Source organism: Lytechinus pictus, unplaced genomic scaffold, assembly GCF_037042905.1.
Source record: "Lytechinus pictus isolate F3 Inbred unplaced genomic scaffold, Lp3.0 scaffold_19, whole genome shotgun sequence".
NCBI lineage: Eukaryota > Metazoa > Echinodermata > Echinoidea > Temnopleuroida > Toxopneustidae > Lytechinus > Lytechinus pictus.
Genome location: NW_026974140.1, coordinates 14,218,153 through 14,238,416, shown reverse-complemented (window position 1 = coordinate 14,238,416; position 20,264 = coordinate 14,218,153). Strand labels below are relative to the sequence as shown.

Here is a 20,264-nt window from a genome sequence, read left to right as displayed (position 1 = left end):
TAGCCCCGGACTATCGCTAACCCCGTACTATCCTTAACCCCGTACTATTTTTTTTCCTTTTTACACATGCCAAATTGTTATTGCTAACCCCGGATAAGGAATCCTTGCTTTTCACACACGAAACTCGCTAACCCCGGACTAGTGGTTTTTGTCGATCATTCGTAGTACAAGTACTTCACTCGTACCTTTTTACACACGCTACAATTTCCTTAACCCCGTACTATTGGTGGGGCCAAATTGCCATTTAGCCCCACCTATAGTACGGGGTTAAGCTTAGCCCACTTTCGTTTTACACTAGCGATCTTAACCCCGTACTATCGCTCTTAGCACCGCAATTGCTGGGATAACCCTGCTTTTTTGCAGGGCCAAATAATCCCGTACTAAAGGTGGGGTTAGCCCACTTTGCAAAAATGCTGTGTAAAAAGAAAGTGGGCTAAGCTTAACCCCGTACTATAGGTGGGGCTAAATTGCCATTTAGCCCCACCTATAGTACGGGGTTAAGGAAATTTTAGCGTGTGTAAAAAGGGTACTTGTGTACTAAATCTGGCAAGAATCAAGTGCCAGATGGCTGACCGTTGCCAGTTTTGATAATTCATGGGTTAATCGTGCACTAGACACTGTCTACTGAACCATGATTATTCGCTCTGTGGGTATGGTATCCTTAAGGGATCATATAGCAGTAAGGAGAATGCAGAGGATCCTGATGTTTGTGGGTTACCATCCCTCAACCTTGATCTATCTGAAGAATTCATATAGCTTGGGATCTCAAATGGTGTGACTTTTGGAATAGCCTTTAGAGAATAGAATTAGCAAAGAGTCAATGTCATGATTTCCATTCCACTGATCACTGGTTCTACAAGTACAAGTATAGATTTAACCAGGGAACATTAAAGACTGTAATGTACAAAATGTGTTATCCATTCCAATAATTGAACACTTAAACTGTAACCAGATCCAATGACAAGGCCATCATTACATCATGTTCCAGTACTCAATAAAATATTAATATCATAAATTATGCAGACTTGGTTGTTATAGTGACTTGAGCAATTATGTAATGTGACATTGGCTAATTTCAAAGAAATCATTCCCCTCTGAAGACTTTTTATGTCAATTACATGTAGGCAAAAATACATACATGTATCATAAAATGGAATTCCCCACATACATGTACATGCACTGTAACATAAGGTGTACTAATATGCTATTAAGACAGAATGAGCATTTTGAAACTTTGATTGAAAATACATTTCCCACGAGTATTGTGTAACTTTTAATGCTTAAAGGAGAATGAAACTCTTGGAGCAAGTTAGCTTTTGTGAAAGCAGAAAAATCAAAGAATAAGATCAACAAAACTTTGAGTAAAATAGGACTAGCAATAAAAGAGTTATGAGCATTTGAATGTCGAGATCACTAATGCTATGGAGATCCTCCCATTGGCAATGCGACCAAGATCTGTGATGTCACACACGTACAACTCTCCCATTTGAACACTGAAAATATACCCCAAAACATCTCTTTTTGCTCATTCTAATCATATGACAAACGATTCATCAATGATATAATGTTGTGAAACCTCTGTACTTGTCATCTCATAAAGAGAACACCTCACCTTGTGATAGACTCTATAAAAGTGAGAATATAAGTGAAATAAGTACTAAAGTAATGAGGGAGTTGTACGTGTGTGATATCACAGATCTTGGTCGCATTGCCGTTGGGAGGATCTACGTGGCACTAGTGATCTCAATATTCGAATGCTCATAACTTTCTTATTATTCATTCAATCTTCCTCAAACTTTCAACAATATGTTTCTTTGATTTTTCTCTTTGATATGGATTCAGCTGGTTTCAAGGGTTTCATTCTCCTTTAAATTTACAGGCTGAAAACTACACATGTCACGTAAATGTACATGTACAGTGTAATGCCCACACACAATATTTAGGTATGTATTTTCATATTCAAAATAAGTTGTACATGTACAGTGTATGTACAATGTACCCTCCCACGGCTGATGAGAGAAGCAGCCCTTTAAACCACTTTGAACAAAGAGTAACAACATTCTCAAAGGTTATGCTGGCAGTTCAACAGCAGACTGTCGCCCTGTCTAGATGTAAAATGCAAATTCATAATGGCACTCATTTGGGTGTGAAATTTACCTTCCTTTGTCGATTGACATGAAAATGATATTCCTTGCCCCATTTCCCTGAACGATATAGGGCTCATAAAATACCATCGTAAAGTACATCATCATAGAGAGATACTATCCCTACACGTATATGCAGTTCTTGATGATGGTCTTAATGACAAGACATTTGTACTTGATATTCTCATCGGTCCTTTGTACATAAATTTCTGGTCATAAAGACACATGAAATTACATGTACAATGTACGCACTTCGTCAAGTCAATGTTGGGCTACAGTAAGGAAGCAAATAAATAGGATGAAATCTCAAGAAAAATAAATGTGTGAACTACATGTAAATGTAGTATACCAATGAAAGTCTATTTTAAATTTCTTTATGTGTTCAAATATGGACATGTATTTTTCATGTACCAATACAGACGATTGTGAAAATAATGTACATACAGTATTAAATGTGACATACATGTGCAATGTACATGTTCTGTATGTACCAGAGATCACATTACTCATGACTCTAGATATACAATGCTAAAATAATAATGATGATATTGATAATGATGATGATGATGGTGATGATAATAATAATAAATAATATTAACAAAATATAAAGCATTTATAATGTACATTGATCTAGTGCCTGTGGTAAATAATTTCTAAAAGTAAAACATCAATAAAAATAAGATATCAAGACTATGTGGGCATGTTACCTCTGGTCAGAATCATGATTTTTATTATTCAAGCAATTGTTATATTTTTTGTAATTTCTTGTGTTGTTGCTTGCTTGCTTTTTACATTCATCTACATGTTTACTCCAACATGAAAGTAATATTTTCACTTTTACTTTCTATGTATTTGAAAATACTGCCACAGATCACTTCCTTGATTAAAGATTCAATACATTGGTAAATGTACATGTACATACTTCTATTTGAGAATGCATTCAGGTGTAAACTAAAGTAAGATGTGACAATAAAAGATTCGCTTTAAGACTAAAAAAAATACATGCATAAATATCACAGGTCAGGTGCTAAGCAAATGAGGTGACCAATGACATTATCCATTCATAATTTATTTTTTTACATTTCAATGTATATGAAATAAATTGAAAAAATATGATTTGATTCCTCTGTAAACAAGTAAAATCTCTCTATTGTTTTGATTGAATTAAAAAGCGCTTCCTTATTGTCAAATCAACAAAATAATATTGAAATATACATGAGTGTGCAAACTGTATAACATCATAGAGTCAGGTACATGTACTGTATACACTCTAATGGCACTATCACATTTCCCCTACAGCGGCCGTAAGGCGAGACGAAAACAGCCGTTTTAACATTTTCTGCTAGCTGTAGGTGGCTTGAATAAAAATGAATAGGACGGCTCTACGGCCACCGTAGGAAGAAATGTGACTGCGCCAATAGTGGTGAAAATAAGTGCAACTATAAAAATGCCATTACTTTCTTTATATTTTGAAAGATTTCAATGAAATTTTAAATACATGTACATGTACGATTATTTTTTCTCTATTTAATTCAAATCAACTTGTTGTTGGGGTAGAGTTGACCTTTAATCCAATGGTCAATACCTAAACCTAAAGAGGATGATGATACATATATGGTTGACTTCAAGGAGACAGACTCCAACCTTGTAATTTGTTAATCATTGACTCTTATAATGGAGAATCAAGAAGGCTTTTATACCAAAAGGATTAAACAGGTAGAATTCCCCCAAACATGTTTGCAGTTTGAATTCAAGGATCAAATATTGACTTACCTTCTACATTTATGGTTAAATGGATCTTTTCTAGATCTATATGCAAGGAATTGTAAGAATACTGTTCTTTTTAAGAATTCAATTTAAATTCTTTGTGTTAAACATGTTTCATGTGATTCCTGCTTATTGGATCAAACGGAATCTCTAAAAAAATAAAGTACCCCAAACCTCCACTTTTGTAGTCTTCTACATGTATATTTTACTAGTTGGCTCTACATGGTTATGGGTTTTCATCTGCAATCAAGTGTAATGAATATAGACCCCATGATGATCTTGAAGCGATGGATGTGTCGAATACCTGGTGATTTAAACCTTAAAGGGTGACGGACACACTCTATGCACAGGTGCACTTTATTTGTTTTTAAAGTAGCAATGTAATATTCACATATTAAACATTAAAAATAGTACCTGGTAGTCGAGAGTAAGACATTACTGAAAGTGTTCATATTACATGTACATGTAGGCCTACATGTACATAGGAATATTTCTATTTGGGGAAATGCAAAGTGCTATTTCTGTTTTCCTGCTTGAACTGTGAAGAATTTTTTCCTATATATGAAATTTAAGAATGTTCCTATTTTGAGAAATTCCTTTGGTAATTTGTTCCTTCATTTTTCTTGGCTGTCAGGAGGTTGGAAGGTATGAAATGATAGCCCCCCCCCCCCCTTTCAGAGGAGAAAGTTCTTGTATCTATTGTATCGATAGAGGAGATTTTTGCTGTGTCTGAATACATTGTTTCAACAACGGATGTTTTTCAAAACGATGGTTTTTACATGAAGTACATATTCACATCTAAAACTAATCTAAGGTTTTGGCCTGGATAATTCATTCACAGTACCATGTCGTTGCACGCTATCTAAACATGGAGCCAAAAATGCACATGAACCCCATGTCATACAGTCCACGCCAAAAAGAAAAAAATTCTTCTTCATAGGAAGATATGGATAGGGTTTTTTCAAGGAGTTACCAGCACGTATAAACTCCTTGGTTTCTTGAATCTCCCACTCTTGATGTGGGCTGATCTTGCTATAAACTTGAGATTCAGTAAACTCAGAAGAATCACCGAAGAATCTGTCTCAATAGAATGTGAATGAACCTAACATTCATGCAGCCTGTTCAGCATTGTGAATACCTGTCAGAGGACATGCAGTAGTATCTGCCAGCCATGCCACAGGGAGTGGAAAATGTGCATGTATTCTATCAACAAACTTGAAGCGAATGACAGAAATTATGCACCCAAAACATTAGGTGTGAGATGCTGTTGATGTACAGGTACTGAGTGAGCACTTTACAAATACATGTACATGCATTGCACAGCATTATAAATATCATGTAAGTCCATGTACAGTCCAATCCATAAGTAAACAGCTGTCTGTATAACTGTCAATCAAATATGCATATAAAATCACTTTATATGCATATTGATTTTACAAAAGCACTACATGTAGTTATTGCATGCAGACATTTCTTGAGAATGCTCATTTTGATATTGGATGCAGTAAACTGCAACAAGAAGGCCTGCAGCAACTAGCCCTGTATCTAAGCAAGATTTAAATCTCATTGATCTATTTAAAGCAAGTGGAACCTCTAGCAGCCTACACAAACATTACAGTATGTCCAAGTTTAACATAATTTACAGACTATAATATCAACATTACCTTGAAAATTCAAAATCTTAACCTTGGTTATGTCTTTTTAAAGTTGATATGCTCAGTTTATTGAATTTGACCCCATAATGATCTTTGACCTGCAGCTACGTACCAGAAATTACAATCATTGTTCTGCTGATACTGAACATGAACTTGATGACAATTGTATTTTTGTATGTATTAGTTTTATGGAAATGGGATTTATACATGTACATTCAATATTATCCTGCTTCTTGAAAATTCAAAATCATAGCATTGGTTAATTTTTTTATGTTGACACCGCAACATGTTAAAAGTTCAATAAGCCTAATGACCTTCGACTTTGATTTATGTAACATGCAACTCATACCACACCTGTACTGTTCTTATACAAACTGTTAATCAAAGACAGAATTAGAATAAAAACTGAAAAGCATGGTTACCTTATGGAATACTGAATGGTTGAAGATGATATATTCTCGGTCAGTCTCTAACCACGTTCTTTGGGTCACAAAATCCCTATTCCTCATTGGTGATGGACATTTCACTGCAAAAAAAAAAGTAGAATTCAGAAAAAAAATACCTTAAAAAGAGATAAACTTTAAGCATTCTTCATTACAAATTAAATAATACTCTTTTAACTGAAATAGACTTTATAATAGAAGTGCCTAAAATATACTTGTAGTTGTATATGTAAAATAACATTCATACAGTTATACATGTATGTAAACAGTTAAAATCTGTTTCATGTGACATGGAGAAGCTACATCATGTATAAACCGGCATGTTGAATTCAAATAACACTGTAAAGAAAAAAAAATACCAGTAACAATTTGAGTGAGAAAACCAACATGAAAATTATCACAAGATAGATGTAATCATAGAAGGAACAGCTGACTAAATTGCAGGTAGGCCTATACAGTATCACAATTTGTTTTCAACAGCATGTTATGACATACTGTAATCAATGCCTTGCAGCAATTATGAATGTAACACCATGGTTGAATTCACAAAGGGATACATGTAGTTTTAATATTGATGATTTATGGATCTTCAAAATCATGCTGATGCATCTGGGGCCTATTTCATAAAGGTACAGCGTCAGCGTCAAGTCCCAAAACAGCGTCAAATTTTCACCTGCAGCGTCAAATTAAATATTTGACGCTGCAGCGCATTTCATAAAAAGTTGACGCTCCAGTAGGAGCGTCAACTTTTTACTGGAGCGACAAGTATGGTTACTGGAGCGTCAAATAGGGTTAAATATTTGACGCTGGTCATGGGGGAGCGTCAAGTTGACACTGTAAAGGGTTTTTCATTGTTAAGAATGGTGTACGTTGTGCTCAGGCATGCCCAAAGGGCTCTTACAAGAGAACAGATATTTAGAGCAATGTCTGTGATAATGCTAATAAAGAAAATATTAATGTAATGCTTTCTAGTAGAAATGCTGTTTCTTTTTTTTTGTTCTACCTACCCCCCCAAAAAAAAAAAAAATCTAAAAATTCCTCCGAAACAGCAATTTTTTCAGTCTTTCCCAGGGCAGGCAAAGGGAAAAAAAGGGAGGCAAGTTATAGACAGACTTAAAAAAAAAAAAATTGAGAGGATTTTTTTTCTTGTGGGAAAAAATAGAGGAAGGTAGATCTATTTTGTGGAAGTGTTTAATGCAAGGCCTAAATTAAAAAAGCCCTAGGCCATAAAAAAGGTAACACTTCGTAATTCCGAAGGTCCGTAATTCCGAAACACGTAAATTGCCTATACCTCGATGTTCGTTAATCTGAAAACGTAAAAGAGTTCGTTAATCCAAACATTTGTGGCGTTATTCCGAAGGTTCGACAATCCGAAAACGAAATAAGGTTTGATGTTCCGAAGGTTCGTTAATCCAAGAACGAAATAAGGTTCGTTGTTCCGAAGGTTCGTTAATCCGAAAACGAAATAAGGTTCGTAAGTCCGAAAACGAAATAACGTTCGTTAACCATTTCGTTTTTGGATTAACGAACCTTCGGAATTACGAACCTCACTTCGTTTTCGGACTAACGAACCTTCGGAATAATGAAGCTTCGGAATTACGAATGTATGCGATAAAAAAATGATTGCTTTTTTTTTCTGTTTCTGACTTTCAAAAAAAAAAGTTGTGGCCATGGCATTGTTGAAATTTGAATCCTACTGAATGGTTATTCACCGTTGAAACCGATAACTTAAAAATCATTTCCATTTTGAACAAAAATAATCTTTTAAGGTCATTTTCGATGTTTCATGCATAATTAGAGCCTACAAATTTACTTGCTTCAGGGTGATCATACGGCACTGCACCAGCAGTGGGCCGCCGCCTGCCTTGTTGTTGATACAACCTTGCATTACCGACACAAATAGTCAAGTGTGGGACTGGGATTAAACTTGTACGGTAGAAAATTTGTTGAAGGTGAAATTTCGACCGGCAATAATAATAAATTTTCCCCCTTTTTTAAATAATTTTTTCCCTGGCATAGGGCTAAATGAAATCAATTCTCTGAAAACTTACACAATGGAGAAACAATGCTATGCTATCCTGTGACAAATAGATATTTTCTTCTTACTCTCTTCTAGAATTGCAAACTATCGCCATAGAGCCATCTCTCTGCTTCAACTGCTAGTCTTATGCTGCAGACCCTGTTGTTTGCAGCTGCTAAATAATAATTTCGCTCCCGAAAAAATTAATAAGCAAAAAAATAATAATATTCTCTTTCAATTTTTCTTCTTCTAATTTTGCTTCTCAAAGGTGGGGGGGCACGGGCCGGCTGTGCCCCCCCCCCCTGGATCCGCCAGTGCTTTCTACCAAAACTTCTGACTTGAATTGAAAACAAAAAACTGGAGAGAAAGGGGATTTCCCCCTAATCAGCCTCGTACATGACTATTCAAATAAATAGCTGGAAAGTCAAGCTGACTTTCCAGCGAATGTGCTTTTATGAAATGCAAAGTTGCTAGCATAGCAAGTTGCTAGCATAGCAAGTAAAAGCTGCTATTCTACCAGAGTTGCTATGATAGCAACTTGCTATGATAGCAACTCTTTATGAAATGGGCCCCAGGGCTTTTGCTTGCTGCTTTATACAATAAAAAATTAAGTATATGATTGTCATGATTTTCCCCTTTTTAATTCATGTAACATCTGAGGAATTTTCTGCTTAACCTTGGCAAAGGAAATACTATTTTCACATAAAATTCAGTAATCAATGACTAGTAGAAGCCATCTCTGGTTGGACAACAGCATTGGCTGTGTTGCCCCTAGGGCATATGTGGAGCATCGTCCTCTGCTTGGCCAAATTTCTGTTCTCATGATGACTCTTACAGTACATGCATCTCTGGACTTTCACACTTAACACTGCAATTGCCAAGCTAACCCAAGTATTTTGCAGGGTCACATATATGCTTTTCACACTGTACTTTTTTCCTTAACCCCAGGAAATTGGTGGGGCTAAGGGGGGCCTTAGCCCACTTCGTTTTCACACTACGTTTTAGCAAAGGGGGCTACATGTAGCACGGTAAATAGTACGGTACTATCTGGCCCTGCAAAAAGCAGGGTTAGCCGGCTTATTGTGGTGCTAGCACCACAATTGCGGTGCTAAGAGATGCAGTGTGAAACAAAACCAGGCTAAGGAAAAGTGGGGCTAAGCAATAGCCAATCACAGAAGTCGAAATTGCACGTTAATCATGCTCTGTATGGTAAAATCAGGGCAATTCCAAGCAAAAGTGGACATTTTCCAAAAATTTATATTGGCTCTATTTAAAATCTGGATCAAATTTTTCTATCAAAACTCATATGGGATTTCATAAATACAAAAGGGGAACATAATTAGCCACAAATTTTTTTCTTATGCATCTCCTTATAGGAGAATCCAAACCATACAAAAAATTCTATACATGGGACTATATGTATTGTTTTTACTTAATTTCAATTTAACAGAAAGCTATTGCTTGTTTTGTAAAAATTTCTTTTGGATAATCTGAAGGTCATCATTTTACATCATATCAAAAGAAAATTTTAAAATATAAGTTCATTTTACGTTGCCTGTGTGTGAATATTTCAGATGTCACTCCGTAACCAGGAATGGGTTATGTTTTAAGTTGTAATTAATGAAAAAATACACAATTTTTTTAATGTAATGCAGCATATTAAAGCTAGAACAACATAGAATCTAATCAATAACTCAATATTGTGATAGCCATTTAAAATTCACAGAGTTTGAGCAATATGTTTTCTCCTCAAATATGCATGTCCATTTTATGTCACTCCGTAACCATGTTTATGAATTATCATATCTCATTAATTCAGTGGATCAAAATAACAAATGTTATTATTTTGAAAAGTGGGTTTCAGCAACTACTGTCAGGTACCATTTCTTTGCAAATATCTATTTAAATATGGGTGATATCTTTGTTTGAATGCTAAAAACTTGTTTTTGAATGTCACTCCGTAACCGTGAAACTGCCCATCATCAATATTCATGAGCTGTAGGATAGTCCGGGGTTAAGGCGTTAACCCCGGCTAAGCAGATAGTATGGGGTTAAGAAAGACAGTGTAAATCCAAAAAAAGATAGTATGGGGTTAAGGATAGTCCGGGTTAAGGATAGTATGGGGTTAAGGAAATGCAATGTGAAAAGCATAATAGTCCCATACTGTACATGTACATGTATGTGGGGATAACCACTTTTGAAAAATGTTGGAGAACAAATAGTGAACTATGCTTAACCCTGGACTATAGATGGCACTACTATTTGCCATTTATCCCCACCTACAATATGCATGTAGTATGGTTGGAGCTACCCCATATCGACCACCTAATTTTACATCTGCGTAAATATTTATCAGTTTTACCTAGTTTTCATCTCATTTATGCAGAAATTGAGCAGATCAGATTCCCATGTTTAGATTGATAACTCTGATTCTGTGCGTGTATATATTGGCGAACAACGAATGCGGCGATTTCACATTTGCTCATTTGCACCTTTCTTTTGAAATCGACCACCCGCTAGTGCCGCTACTAGTATACACTAAGTTTACTGCCAATTCTTGTTGCGGTGGCGAAATATTTTGACTCTTCCAAATCAGTTCTACATGTATGATGTCACCATGCTAAATGATTGTCTCACTACTTCCACCGTGAGCTCCGGCACATGATTCGATGATTGACGACAGATATTTGTTTCTAAAGCCGTTTCCTATCAGATTTCTTGGTATGAACAACTGTTTTGCAGTGGGGTTTGGGTCTGGTCAATATAATTTTGATATATTCTATGGAATTTTTAAACTTTTACCCCTCTTTTTCTCTCGTAATATCAATTCTTATCATTCCTATGGACACTGCACCTACTCTCCCACGCATATCGTTTGTAATACTCAATAATCTTAATGCACGCAAGCAAACAAATGGTCAATATGTGGTGGTCTCACTACAATGTATACAGGGTTCAGGAAAATTTTGCCCATGAGAAAAGGGTATTCGTTGCTAGTCGCTAGAACCGCACTTTTTTTAGCTGGACTACATTGTATATGAAGATGAAACTATAAAAGTGGTATTTAAACTACATATTTTTTTAGTATAGGCACATGTTTGGTTTTAAATGCGGACTTTTTAACCCTCAAACAACATTACTGAGTCAATTAAACTGGCAGTCTTTCAAACAATGAGTCGATTACCAATTTTGTGTATTTAGTAATTAACAGGCTCGCCTGTGAGTATCTTTTTAATAAAGAGTTTAGCATTCAGAACCCCTCAGAGTGTAAAGCGCATAGAGAGTCTTTGGACTATTATGCGCTATATAAATTTCAATTATTATTTTATTATTACACGTTATGCTATAATCTCTCCTCTTTATATACCCAAGCCTAAAACTCATTACATGAAAAGATCTTTTCAATATCACGGTTCTTGTATATGGAACAATCTCCCTCTTTCAGTTTGAAACGCAACATCGTTACAATTGTTCAAATCCAAGTGCAAAATCCTTGCTTCCATTAATCGCCTTTAGTAACCCTTAATTTTTGTATTTTTCTTTTGATTATTCGTACATTTTGTAATTGATTGAGGCTCTTTTTTCCTTTAATTTCTTTCTTCTTCTTTTTTCTAAAGCTTTTTTCATATTGTATATTTGTTATTGTATGTATTATTTTCATTCCATTTCTATTTCATGTATATGCTGTAATAACAAACTTGTGTTTTTTTTTATTGTGTTGCAGGGCCCCTTTATAAATCAGTTTGCTATATTAACTGAAAGGGCTACCCTATTGAAATAAAACGTGAATAAAATAAGTAATAAGTAAGTGTAAAAGAACTACATGTATACATGTATTTAAAAAAGAGAAAAAGCAGAAAAATGTATTATACAGTATCTGTTTATGTTTGAAGTAAGACATTCCAAATATATATATATTGTTTTCATTTTTTAATGAAAAATTTCATGGTAGAGGGATCAGTTCATAATCATAGCATCAAACTCAAAATCCGAAATAATGATACAAACGTTACATGTATGTACGAAATCCCCTCTGATTGTGCAAGACAGAAATCACTCCTACATGTACTATCTTTATTCTTTGACATCATCATCTTATTAATGGATTACCACTGTTTGTATCAGTGTATTGGAATATCACAAAAAGCTTTCAACTCATTTCACCAAACGCCATTAACCAGTAGAGTCAATAGAGAAGCGATGGGGGTCTGGGTCGGCAAACAAAGGCGCATGATGAAGAGCAAACAGATCCCATTCATAGGTAACTTAAAACCATTCACACTAGCTGAATTATGCATGTCATGATTGTTTGTTTATATATTCTGATATTAATTTATGCAAAAATCATAGCAATAATCGACATCAGTATTTTCAACTGGAACGTGTTTCTATTTTAAAATTAACCCCTTGATTTTAATTGGACATTTGCTAATGTTTGTAAGGTGCAAATGATATGGAACATAATGGTTTTACACAATGTCCAACATACATGTAGCCCTTGTTAATTGCATAAGAGCCCCTGTAAAATGCTACAGTGCACTGGAGGTTCATACATGTACAGTGCGTATAAAAAAAACGGGACAGATTTGAAAAGTCTATAAAATTTTTGTTTCAAATTATGATCTCTATATTTTGGTGTCAATAGGTGCTCTGAGGTCTTATCCTTCAAATGCCATCAAAATAATTTAGTTTCGTTCATGCTTGAGCAAACACGGAATGTTTTTGTCTGGGGTTAAAAAGGAGGCTTGCGCCAAAATGGTATAAAATGATAAATATAATGGTCGGACTTCTTGCTAATCAGCAGACTTCCTCTTAACCTTTTCATTATCTTTGCCATAATTTTCGAATTATGCGGTCAAAATTTGTTTCCAAATCTACTTATTTGCTTGAATAGTTTTGTTGTTGTTCGTTTTTAATATGTTCTCTTTCAGCTTTGAATATTCCTTCTCTAAGCAAAAACAATTTTTTTTTCAACCGAAGTATGGGAGAGCGCCAATTTTTTTAAAATCCTTTCATTGCCTGGGTGCTACAAAGGTTATGGTGCCTTTGAACAGTGGCATACTGATGGGTGGGGGATCGGGGTGCCCACCCCCCCCCCCAAAAAAAAAAAAAAAAAAAAATCATGACCAAGAAAAAAAGTGAAAAGGAAAATCACAGAAAACATAGAAAGTGAAATATGATATCATTTTCTGAATATTATGTCAAAATCACAAAATTTGATATTTTAATAAAAAAAGTGGAAATGTTTTGCTTGCTCGCGTCACAACTTTTTAATACATTTTAACCGATCTGCCTTATATTGCTCCTTCAAAATCAACTCAATAGGCTACACCATTGCCATTGAAAGACATGAATCCTTTCCTGTTTGTCCTGCCAAGCACATAATTAAACTTGAAGGATTCAATAGCCCCTTGAAAATAGGATTCATGTCTTTTATACATGTAGGTACCATAACATAATTTGTTTCACATAATAAAAGGATTTGAATAATTACAAATTCTCACAATTAATAATGCTAATCTTCTTACTTGGGTTGACAAAAAGTCTTCTTTTCTTACTTATGAAGGAAAATTCAAAGGTAAAAGAAGTTTCAATGAAAACCAAAATAATTCAGGTAAATAAATAAATGTGTAAATGAAATTTGACAGCATAATTTGAAAATTATGGCAAAGATAATGAAAAGATTAAGAGGAAGTCTGCTGATTGGCCAAAAGTCTAATCATCAAATTTCTCATTTCTGCCATTTTGGCGCAAGCCTCTTTTTGAACCCCCGACAAAAACGTCCCATGTTCGCTCAAGCATGAACAAAATATATTTTTTTAAATTGCATTTCAAAGATAAGATATCAGAGCATAACATCAAAATATAGATATAATAATTTGAAACAAATTTTTTATAGACTTTTCAAAACTGTCCCGTTTTTTTATATACGCACTGTAGTATGTAGTTCATAGTACCATGATTATGAGTTTCATGTTAAAATATACTTTTAAATGCTTTGTTCAGACAGACATACATGTAAATAAAATTGTTAAGCTACTGCACATACAATGTACATGTACAGTAAATTTCTGCTTGTCTGAACTGCGTAATTCCTTTTATCTGACCTTTGAATTGTTAATCTGTAAGATTGCACCAGGCTATGACAAAGTCTATGTAGTTGATCAAGAATTCCCTGATCAAGCAAGTGGTATAAAATGAAAAGATGCCCTCACATCATCCTATCTACATGTAGAATGGATGTGCTCTTTGATGATGATTCAATAACCACTGCAGAATGAGGTTTGGATTTAAAAGCAATGCACATGTATACAATGACATTTTTGGGAGCAAATCTTAAATGCACTGTGTATTATTCAATTTCTACAAAAAGTGAATGTTCTTTCTTTCATAATATAATGCAATGTAAAACCTCAATAAACCTGAAAAATCTCACTGCCATAATTTTGTAGAAATCACACTGTATCTGCACAGGCCCTATACTGTTTTTTGTTGTGATTATTTGAGCCATGACAATCAGTTTCCACTAATTTTCTGTACAACAGTAGTGACTGCATCTGTATTGATTTTTTAATATTTTGATTCATCAACGAAAGAAAGATACATGTAGTCAATGATCTCCTGCTTAGAAATATTGAGTCCAGATTAATTTGCTCATAGCTGATCAGATGTGAGGATTTTTAATAGCTTACATGTACAGAATAACAGTTGTCAGTGAGAGTCACTGACAAACTGATCTTCATGAAATGATCTCCCGATAACTGATACTTTGTTGCCTAATCATATCAATTTAAAGTTTGTAATTTTCAATAATTATTCATTTTATTTTTATTTTTCAAAGTCTTTTAATCTGCAAACCAAACCCATACTGATGTCTTGAAGATTAATGTACATGTAATTTTGTTTTTATTGAAAGTTCATGGTGCTCAGGAGTTTGGAATACAAACTGTACTAAAGACTCAGAACATCACATGATATTCCCATTTAAAAGTACAATGTACATGTACTGTACATGTATCACATGAAGAAGAGGTTATTATCAGATAAGAGTCAGTCACAAGTGAAACATGTTTAATATTCCACAAGACTTTGCATTAACACCTTAATGAGGGTTCCATTTTATTATAGACTATGATTTTCATTCAGTTCAGTGAACCAGAATGAGATAATATGGATATTTTCTGCTCTCCTGTGCTCTAAAATATTTAAATGCTGCTTAAAAAATGTCAAGAAAGTCCAATGAAGAGCAGTTGGTTTAAATAAAACCAGATATATGAGAGAAACAGTAATGAAAGTGAGTTTGACTTAATACAGTAATAATTGGTAATTCATACATATCTATTTTAAAGGTCCTTTTCTTTATAAATGTGAGACCATGTGCGAGCAGGTGCCCCATTTGTCATGTTATAAAACTTCCAGAGATTTCCATTTCTAATGGTTTATGAAAACTTTGAACATTTTCTTCACTAAAATTCATATGAAATCATGTTTCTAATTTTTATTCATATTTAAGAGAAAACAGCATTTTGTGGAGTTTATACAGTACACTGTATATCACACAGCTTATGGGGGACCTGCTTACAGATGCAGAACTAACAACCCATGCATCTGGAAAATAAAGATGATTTTGCCCAATAATGAAAATGGCATTTTCAATATTGATACAGTATTTCCCACTGGGTTGTGCAGTACATGTAAATTTATTAATAGAAATAAGAAAATCATATCAAAACAGTTAAGAATGGTCAGAAATTTATAATTCAGAATGGCTGTGAAGTCTGTGTTAAATAAGAACTTCCAAATCCAAATCTTGTTCATCCTTTGATAGATATTTGCCATTTGTTTTCTGATTTAATTGAAACCAACTTGACGTCAGGGTAAAATTTTCCTCCATGTTTATAACATCATTTTTGTAAAGTACACATTCACGAATGCAATATTTTGTAGAATTTATTCTCCCTAATTTAGTACATTTTCCTGGGTGTACAAAGTTTGTCCTTGCGAATGAAAGTTAGCCATGCATCATGCAAGGAGCTATTAATGCATCATGCAGGAGTCTACTGTTATGAACAGTGGATTCATTAATTCAAGTCAGTGGACTAATGAAGAACATACATGTACACGTAGCGTGCTCAACCATGGCAACAAACATCAATTTTGCGCACTGTGACTAAAGCACGCATCAGTATTGGACATTTTTTAATAATAATAACAATAGGTACAGTATTTAGTGCTATCAATCTAGAAATCATCTATTCCAAGGCGCATTTTTATTATTATTATTACCTCGGCTTTAGCTTGAGGTGTCTTTCAGCGCTCAGTGCATTCATGGAAATAATCCTGCCAAGTACCCATTCAAGTGCAGCACTATGTGGGCAAATGCATTGCTGAAGGAAAACACACCATGGCTAGAGCCATGATAAGCGAACACACGTCCCTGAGTTTGAAAGATGACAACCACTAGACCACGGCAGTAAATTAGGTGTAATTTATACAGGAAATCTTCATAAATCACGGGTTCAACTGATGAATTTGATAACCACCTTTGTGAATTCTGGCCTATACAGTATAACCACTGCATGACAATAAAACCTACTTTATTACTTACATGAATAATAACTGATGTCATTGTTTGGATTAAGCATACAGATCTCCTTTCCTTCTATCATGTGTTTGTCCCATTGTTTCCTGTATTCTGGGTCATGGAGGACATCATAGGCAAGAGCTGCAGATACATCATTCATTACATTAACGGCCTGGAAAGAAAGAAAACAAACGGGGGAAGACAGAAAATTTAATTAAGTTAAGAAAATTAAAAGACAAATTTGATGCATTTCATCAATGATTTTAAGAAGATAAGCTTTCATTTTCTTTTTAAAATTAAACGGAAGGACTTCCTAATTTGCAATTTTTGTAATAAATTTGAAGAAACTATGGTTCACATTTTTTGCAATTGTGAAGTAGTTCTCCCCATTTGGCAACATAAATTATACATGATTTTAATTTTACCATGACCAATTTTGAAAAACTATTTGAGGTATCAACTGATAAGTTTTCGTCCTAATTATTTTTACTGGCTTAGTAATATATAATTGTAAATTCAAAGATGTTTTACCAAAAATTTAGGCCTTCAAATTGTTTATTAAAAAATAGAAAGATTTGGAATACTTCTTAGCCCAAAAAAGTAATAAGCTTTCCATCCACTTCAAAAAATGGAAATTTGAGGTGTAACCCTGATATTTTTTCTTCAATATTTCAAGTCTTTTTTAATCCATACACGTACATGTACAGCAAGTTGCAACTGTACAATGCTATGTTGTTAGTGTGTTTGCCATGTATTACTTTGTTTTGTTTTTTAAGCTTTATTTTGGTTAATATTGTGTTTTGTTACAATAACTCTGAAAGTTGTAAATACTGTAATTTTACGTTGATTATCATGATTTAATAAAACAAATATTTAAAAAAGATAAGCTTTCATAATTTCAACACCTCATTTTATCTTGGAAGTATTCCAAATGATGTGAATTTCAAACTAAATAATGTCTACATGTACATCTCCATTTCCCTTTCACACTATTCATCATTTTTGTTTTTTAATCAGAATATTGCAAAATTTTGTTCAGTAAGATTTTTTAAACAATACTACTACTAGTCATTAATTCATAACATACATGTAAGTGTACATTACACACAAAAAGAAGAGGAAGAGGCACAGGAACAGGATAAAGGTATTCAGATCAACAACATCCGATAGAATTACACTGGTTTTTAAATCATGCAGGTCTTCCAGAATCCTTTCCTCTGCACACTTTACCCTTATGTCTAAGTTTTCATGAACTAGGTCCATATACTTTTTAAGTTATATGATTGATGACATTTCAAAAACCTAACCTTGGTTTATAAGATTTTGATATTGACGACGCCGCCACCGTTGTCACCATAAAAGCAGTGCCTGTAGTCTCGTTCTACTATGCAGGCGTGACAAAAACTTTTTTTGTTGGCAGAATCCATTTTTATCCTGTTTAGGAGACACCCTTTAACCATGGACCCTACCATGCTTTAACCAAACCCCTAAACCTTGATTGCTAAATCAAACCACCTGCATCAGATCAATCCAAGGTTATTAACAATCTTTAAGAACTTTCTTTCAGCATCCTCATCCATCCCGCAGGGTTTTCTGCAATCATTCATCATAAGCCTTAGTTTTTACCGAGAGACGGAGAGAGATGTACATGTACAAGCAGCTCTCAACCGATCAATATGTGTGTCTATTGCTTTGTCAGCTGTAACATAATTCAAGTTCATAAATCCACAGCTTAGCCATCCTTAAATTTCTGTATCTTGCCTACTGGGAGACATGCTATATGTAGGGCTACATGTAGGCCTACTTATGGTAGAATCATTCAAGTGGTAAGACAAATTTGTAAAAAATCATGCAAAGATGTTGCATATATTACAATGTACATGTATATCAATTTGGGGAGAATGTTCAATCGCACCTTCTGCCAACAACCATGTACTGTAGTGTATCCTAAACCTAAAAAATACTATTATCGATTTTTATTCCAACATACAAAAAATAAACAAATTATAGAAATACATGAACTATTCTTCAAAGAATTCTAGAGCCAAATTTTGCCATTCCCTAAAGGATATTACAAAATCTTACATTACAGTATAAGCACAGGAAGGTAAATTGCCAATTTGTCTACTGCCAACTCGTCCACTCACCACATGGTCTACTTTCATCTAGTCTTAAATTAATGCCATTCCGTCCATCAACATTTCGTCTAACAATCATTTGGTCCATTAACCATTTGGTCCAATCATCACTTCGTCTCATCACCATTTCGTCTAGATGACTATTTCTTCTCATGACCAGTTGGTCTAATATCCATTCATTTTCAATCGTTTTGCACAATTTAACACTTACATGTAGTCCAATATTAAAGACCAAATGGTATGGACTAAATGACTATTGGACCAACTAGTTATTAGATGGAATGGCATTTGACTAAATGAAAGTAGACCATGTGGTGAATGGACGAACTGATGGTAGACCAAATGATAGTAGACAAGTTGGCAATTGGCCGAATTGGCATTAGACATTTGGAAATAAACCCACATGAATACTGGGTTTCACAGAAAGTAAAAATTGATAAATTGATATATGCACTGTACAAATAAGTTGAAAATTAATTTCTCATCTGTAGTACTGTAAGATTAATAAAATGATGACCAGCCTAACCTTTGCCTTTTAAAATCTATTCTATATTGAGAAGTGTGATGGCAATGATCTTTCCAAACAAGATTACTGGTCTCCATACAGCGGTCAACCCACGCAGTCAACTGGCTGTATCCACCCACTCACATTGATTCAACCAGGAAAAAAAAAAGATTGACGGAAAGATCTTCTCTGCTTTCCAAGAAATAAGACATGACAGATTTAATTGACTTTCAAATGAACCCAAAGCCCACACACTCATGGAGCAAATTACCTATCTAGAATTAAAATAAAACTCTGAAGACTAAAAGAGACCAGGAGATGGGCCTGTAGACTGTAGTATGAAAGCACCCATGCAGAGACTGTAGGCATTCATATACATGTAGGCCTACATGTAATGCACTATCAGGGAGTTGGGAGAGCTAAAGGCCACCGCACACCTTACGACCCGACCAGTCGCCGACTGGCTTGCGACTGGGTGAGGGGAGATGTGACGTCATAGCTCTTGCCAGCTTGAGCGTCGCAGACCGGTCAGAGACAAGTCGCAAGGAAAATCGGAAGGATTTGACATGTCGAATCCTTATGACTGGATCGCAAGCTCAATCCAACCTCCAGCCAATCAGACAGCAGAGTTGCATATAACGCGTATTATGATAAACAACGCGCATACGCAGTATTGAGCGCAATTTCTCAGATGCTATGCCAAAAAGCAAAAAGCGCATGCGTGAGTCGCAGATCGGATCGCAAGGTGTGCGGTGTCGAGGCTTATGACTGCCTTGCGATTCATCTCCCCTCACTGAGTCGCAAGCCAGTCGGCGACCGGTCGGGTCGTAAAGGCCACCGCACACCTTACGACCCGACCAGTCGCCGACTGGCTTGCGACTGAGTGAGGGGAGATGTGACGTCACAGCGCATGTCAGCTTCAGAGTCGCAGACCGGTCAGAGACAAGTCGCAAGGAAAATCGGAAGGATTTGACATGTCGAATCCTTATGACTGGATCGCAAGCTCAA

The 20,264-nt window shown here is 35.0% G+C and overlaps 1 protein-coding gene across 1 annotated transcript in view; it reads right to left on the bottom strand.

Moving 5' to 3' along the window:
- LOC129260634 (START domain-containing protein 10-like) overlaps positions 1-16,786 on the bottom strand; it is a 31,053-nt gene extending 14,267 nt beyond the window's left edge. Inside the window, exons 1-2 of the mRNA XM_054898591.2 lie at positions 16,638-16,786; positions 5,989-6,092 (exon numbers count right to left, since the gene is read on the bottom strand). Coding sequence (XP_054754566.2) covers positions 5,989-6,092; positions 16,638-16,773 — 240 coding nt within the window. The 5' untranslated portion in view covers positions 16,774-16,786. The remainder of the gene's footprint in view (positions 1-5,988; positions 6,093-16,637) is intronic.
- Positions 16,787-20,264: the final 3,478 nt, after the last annotated feature.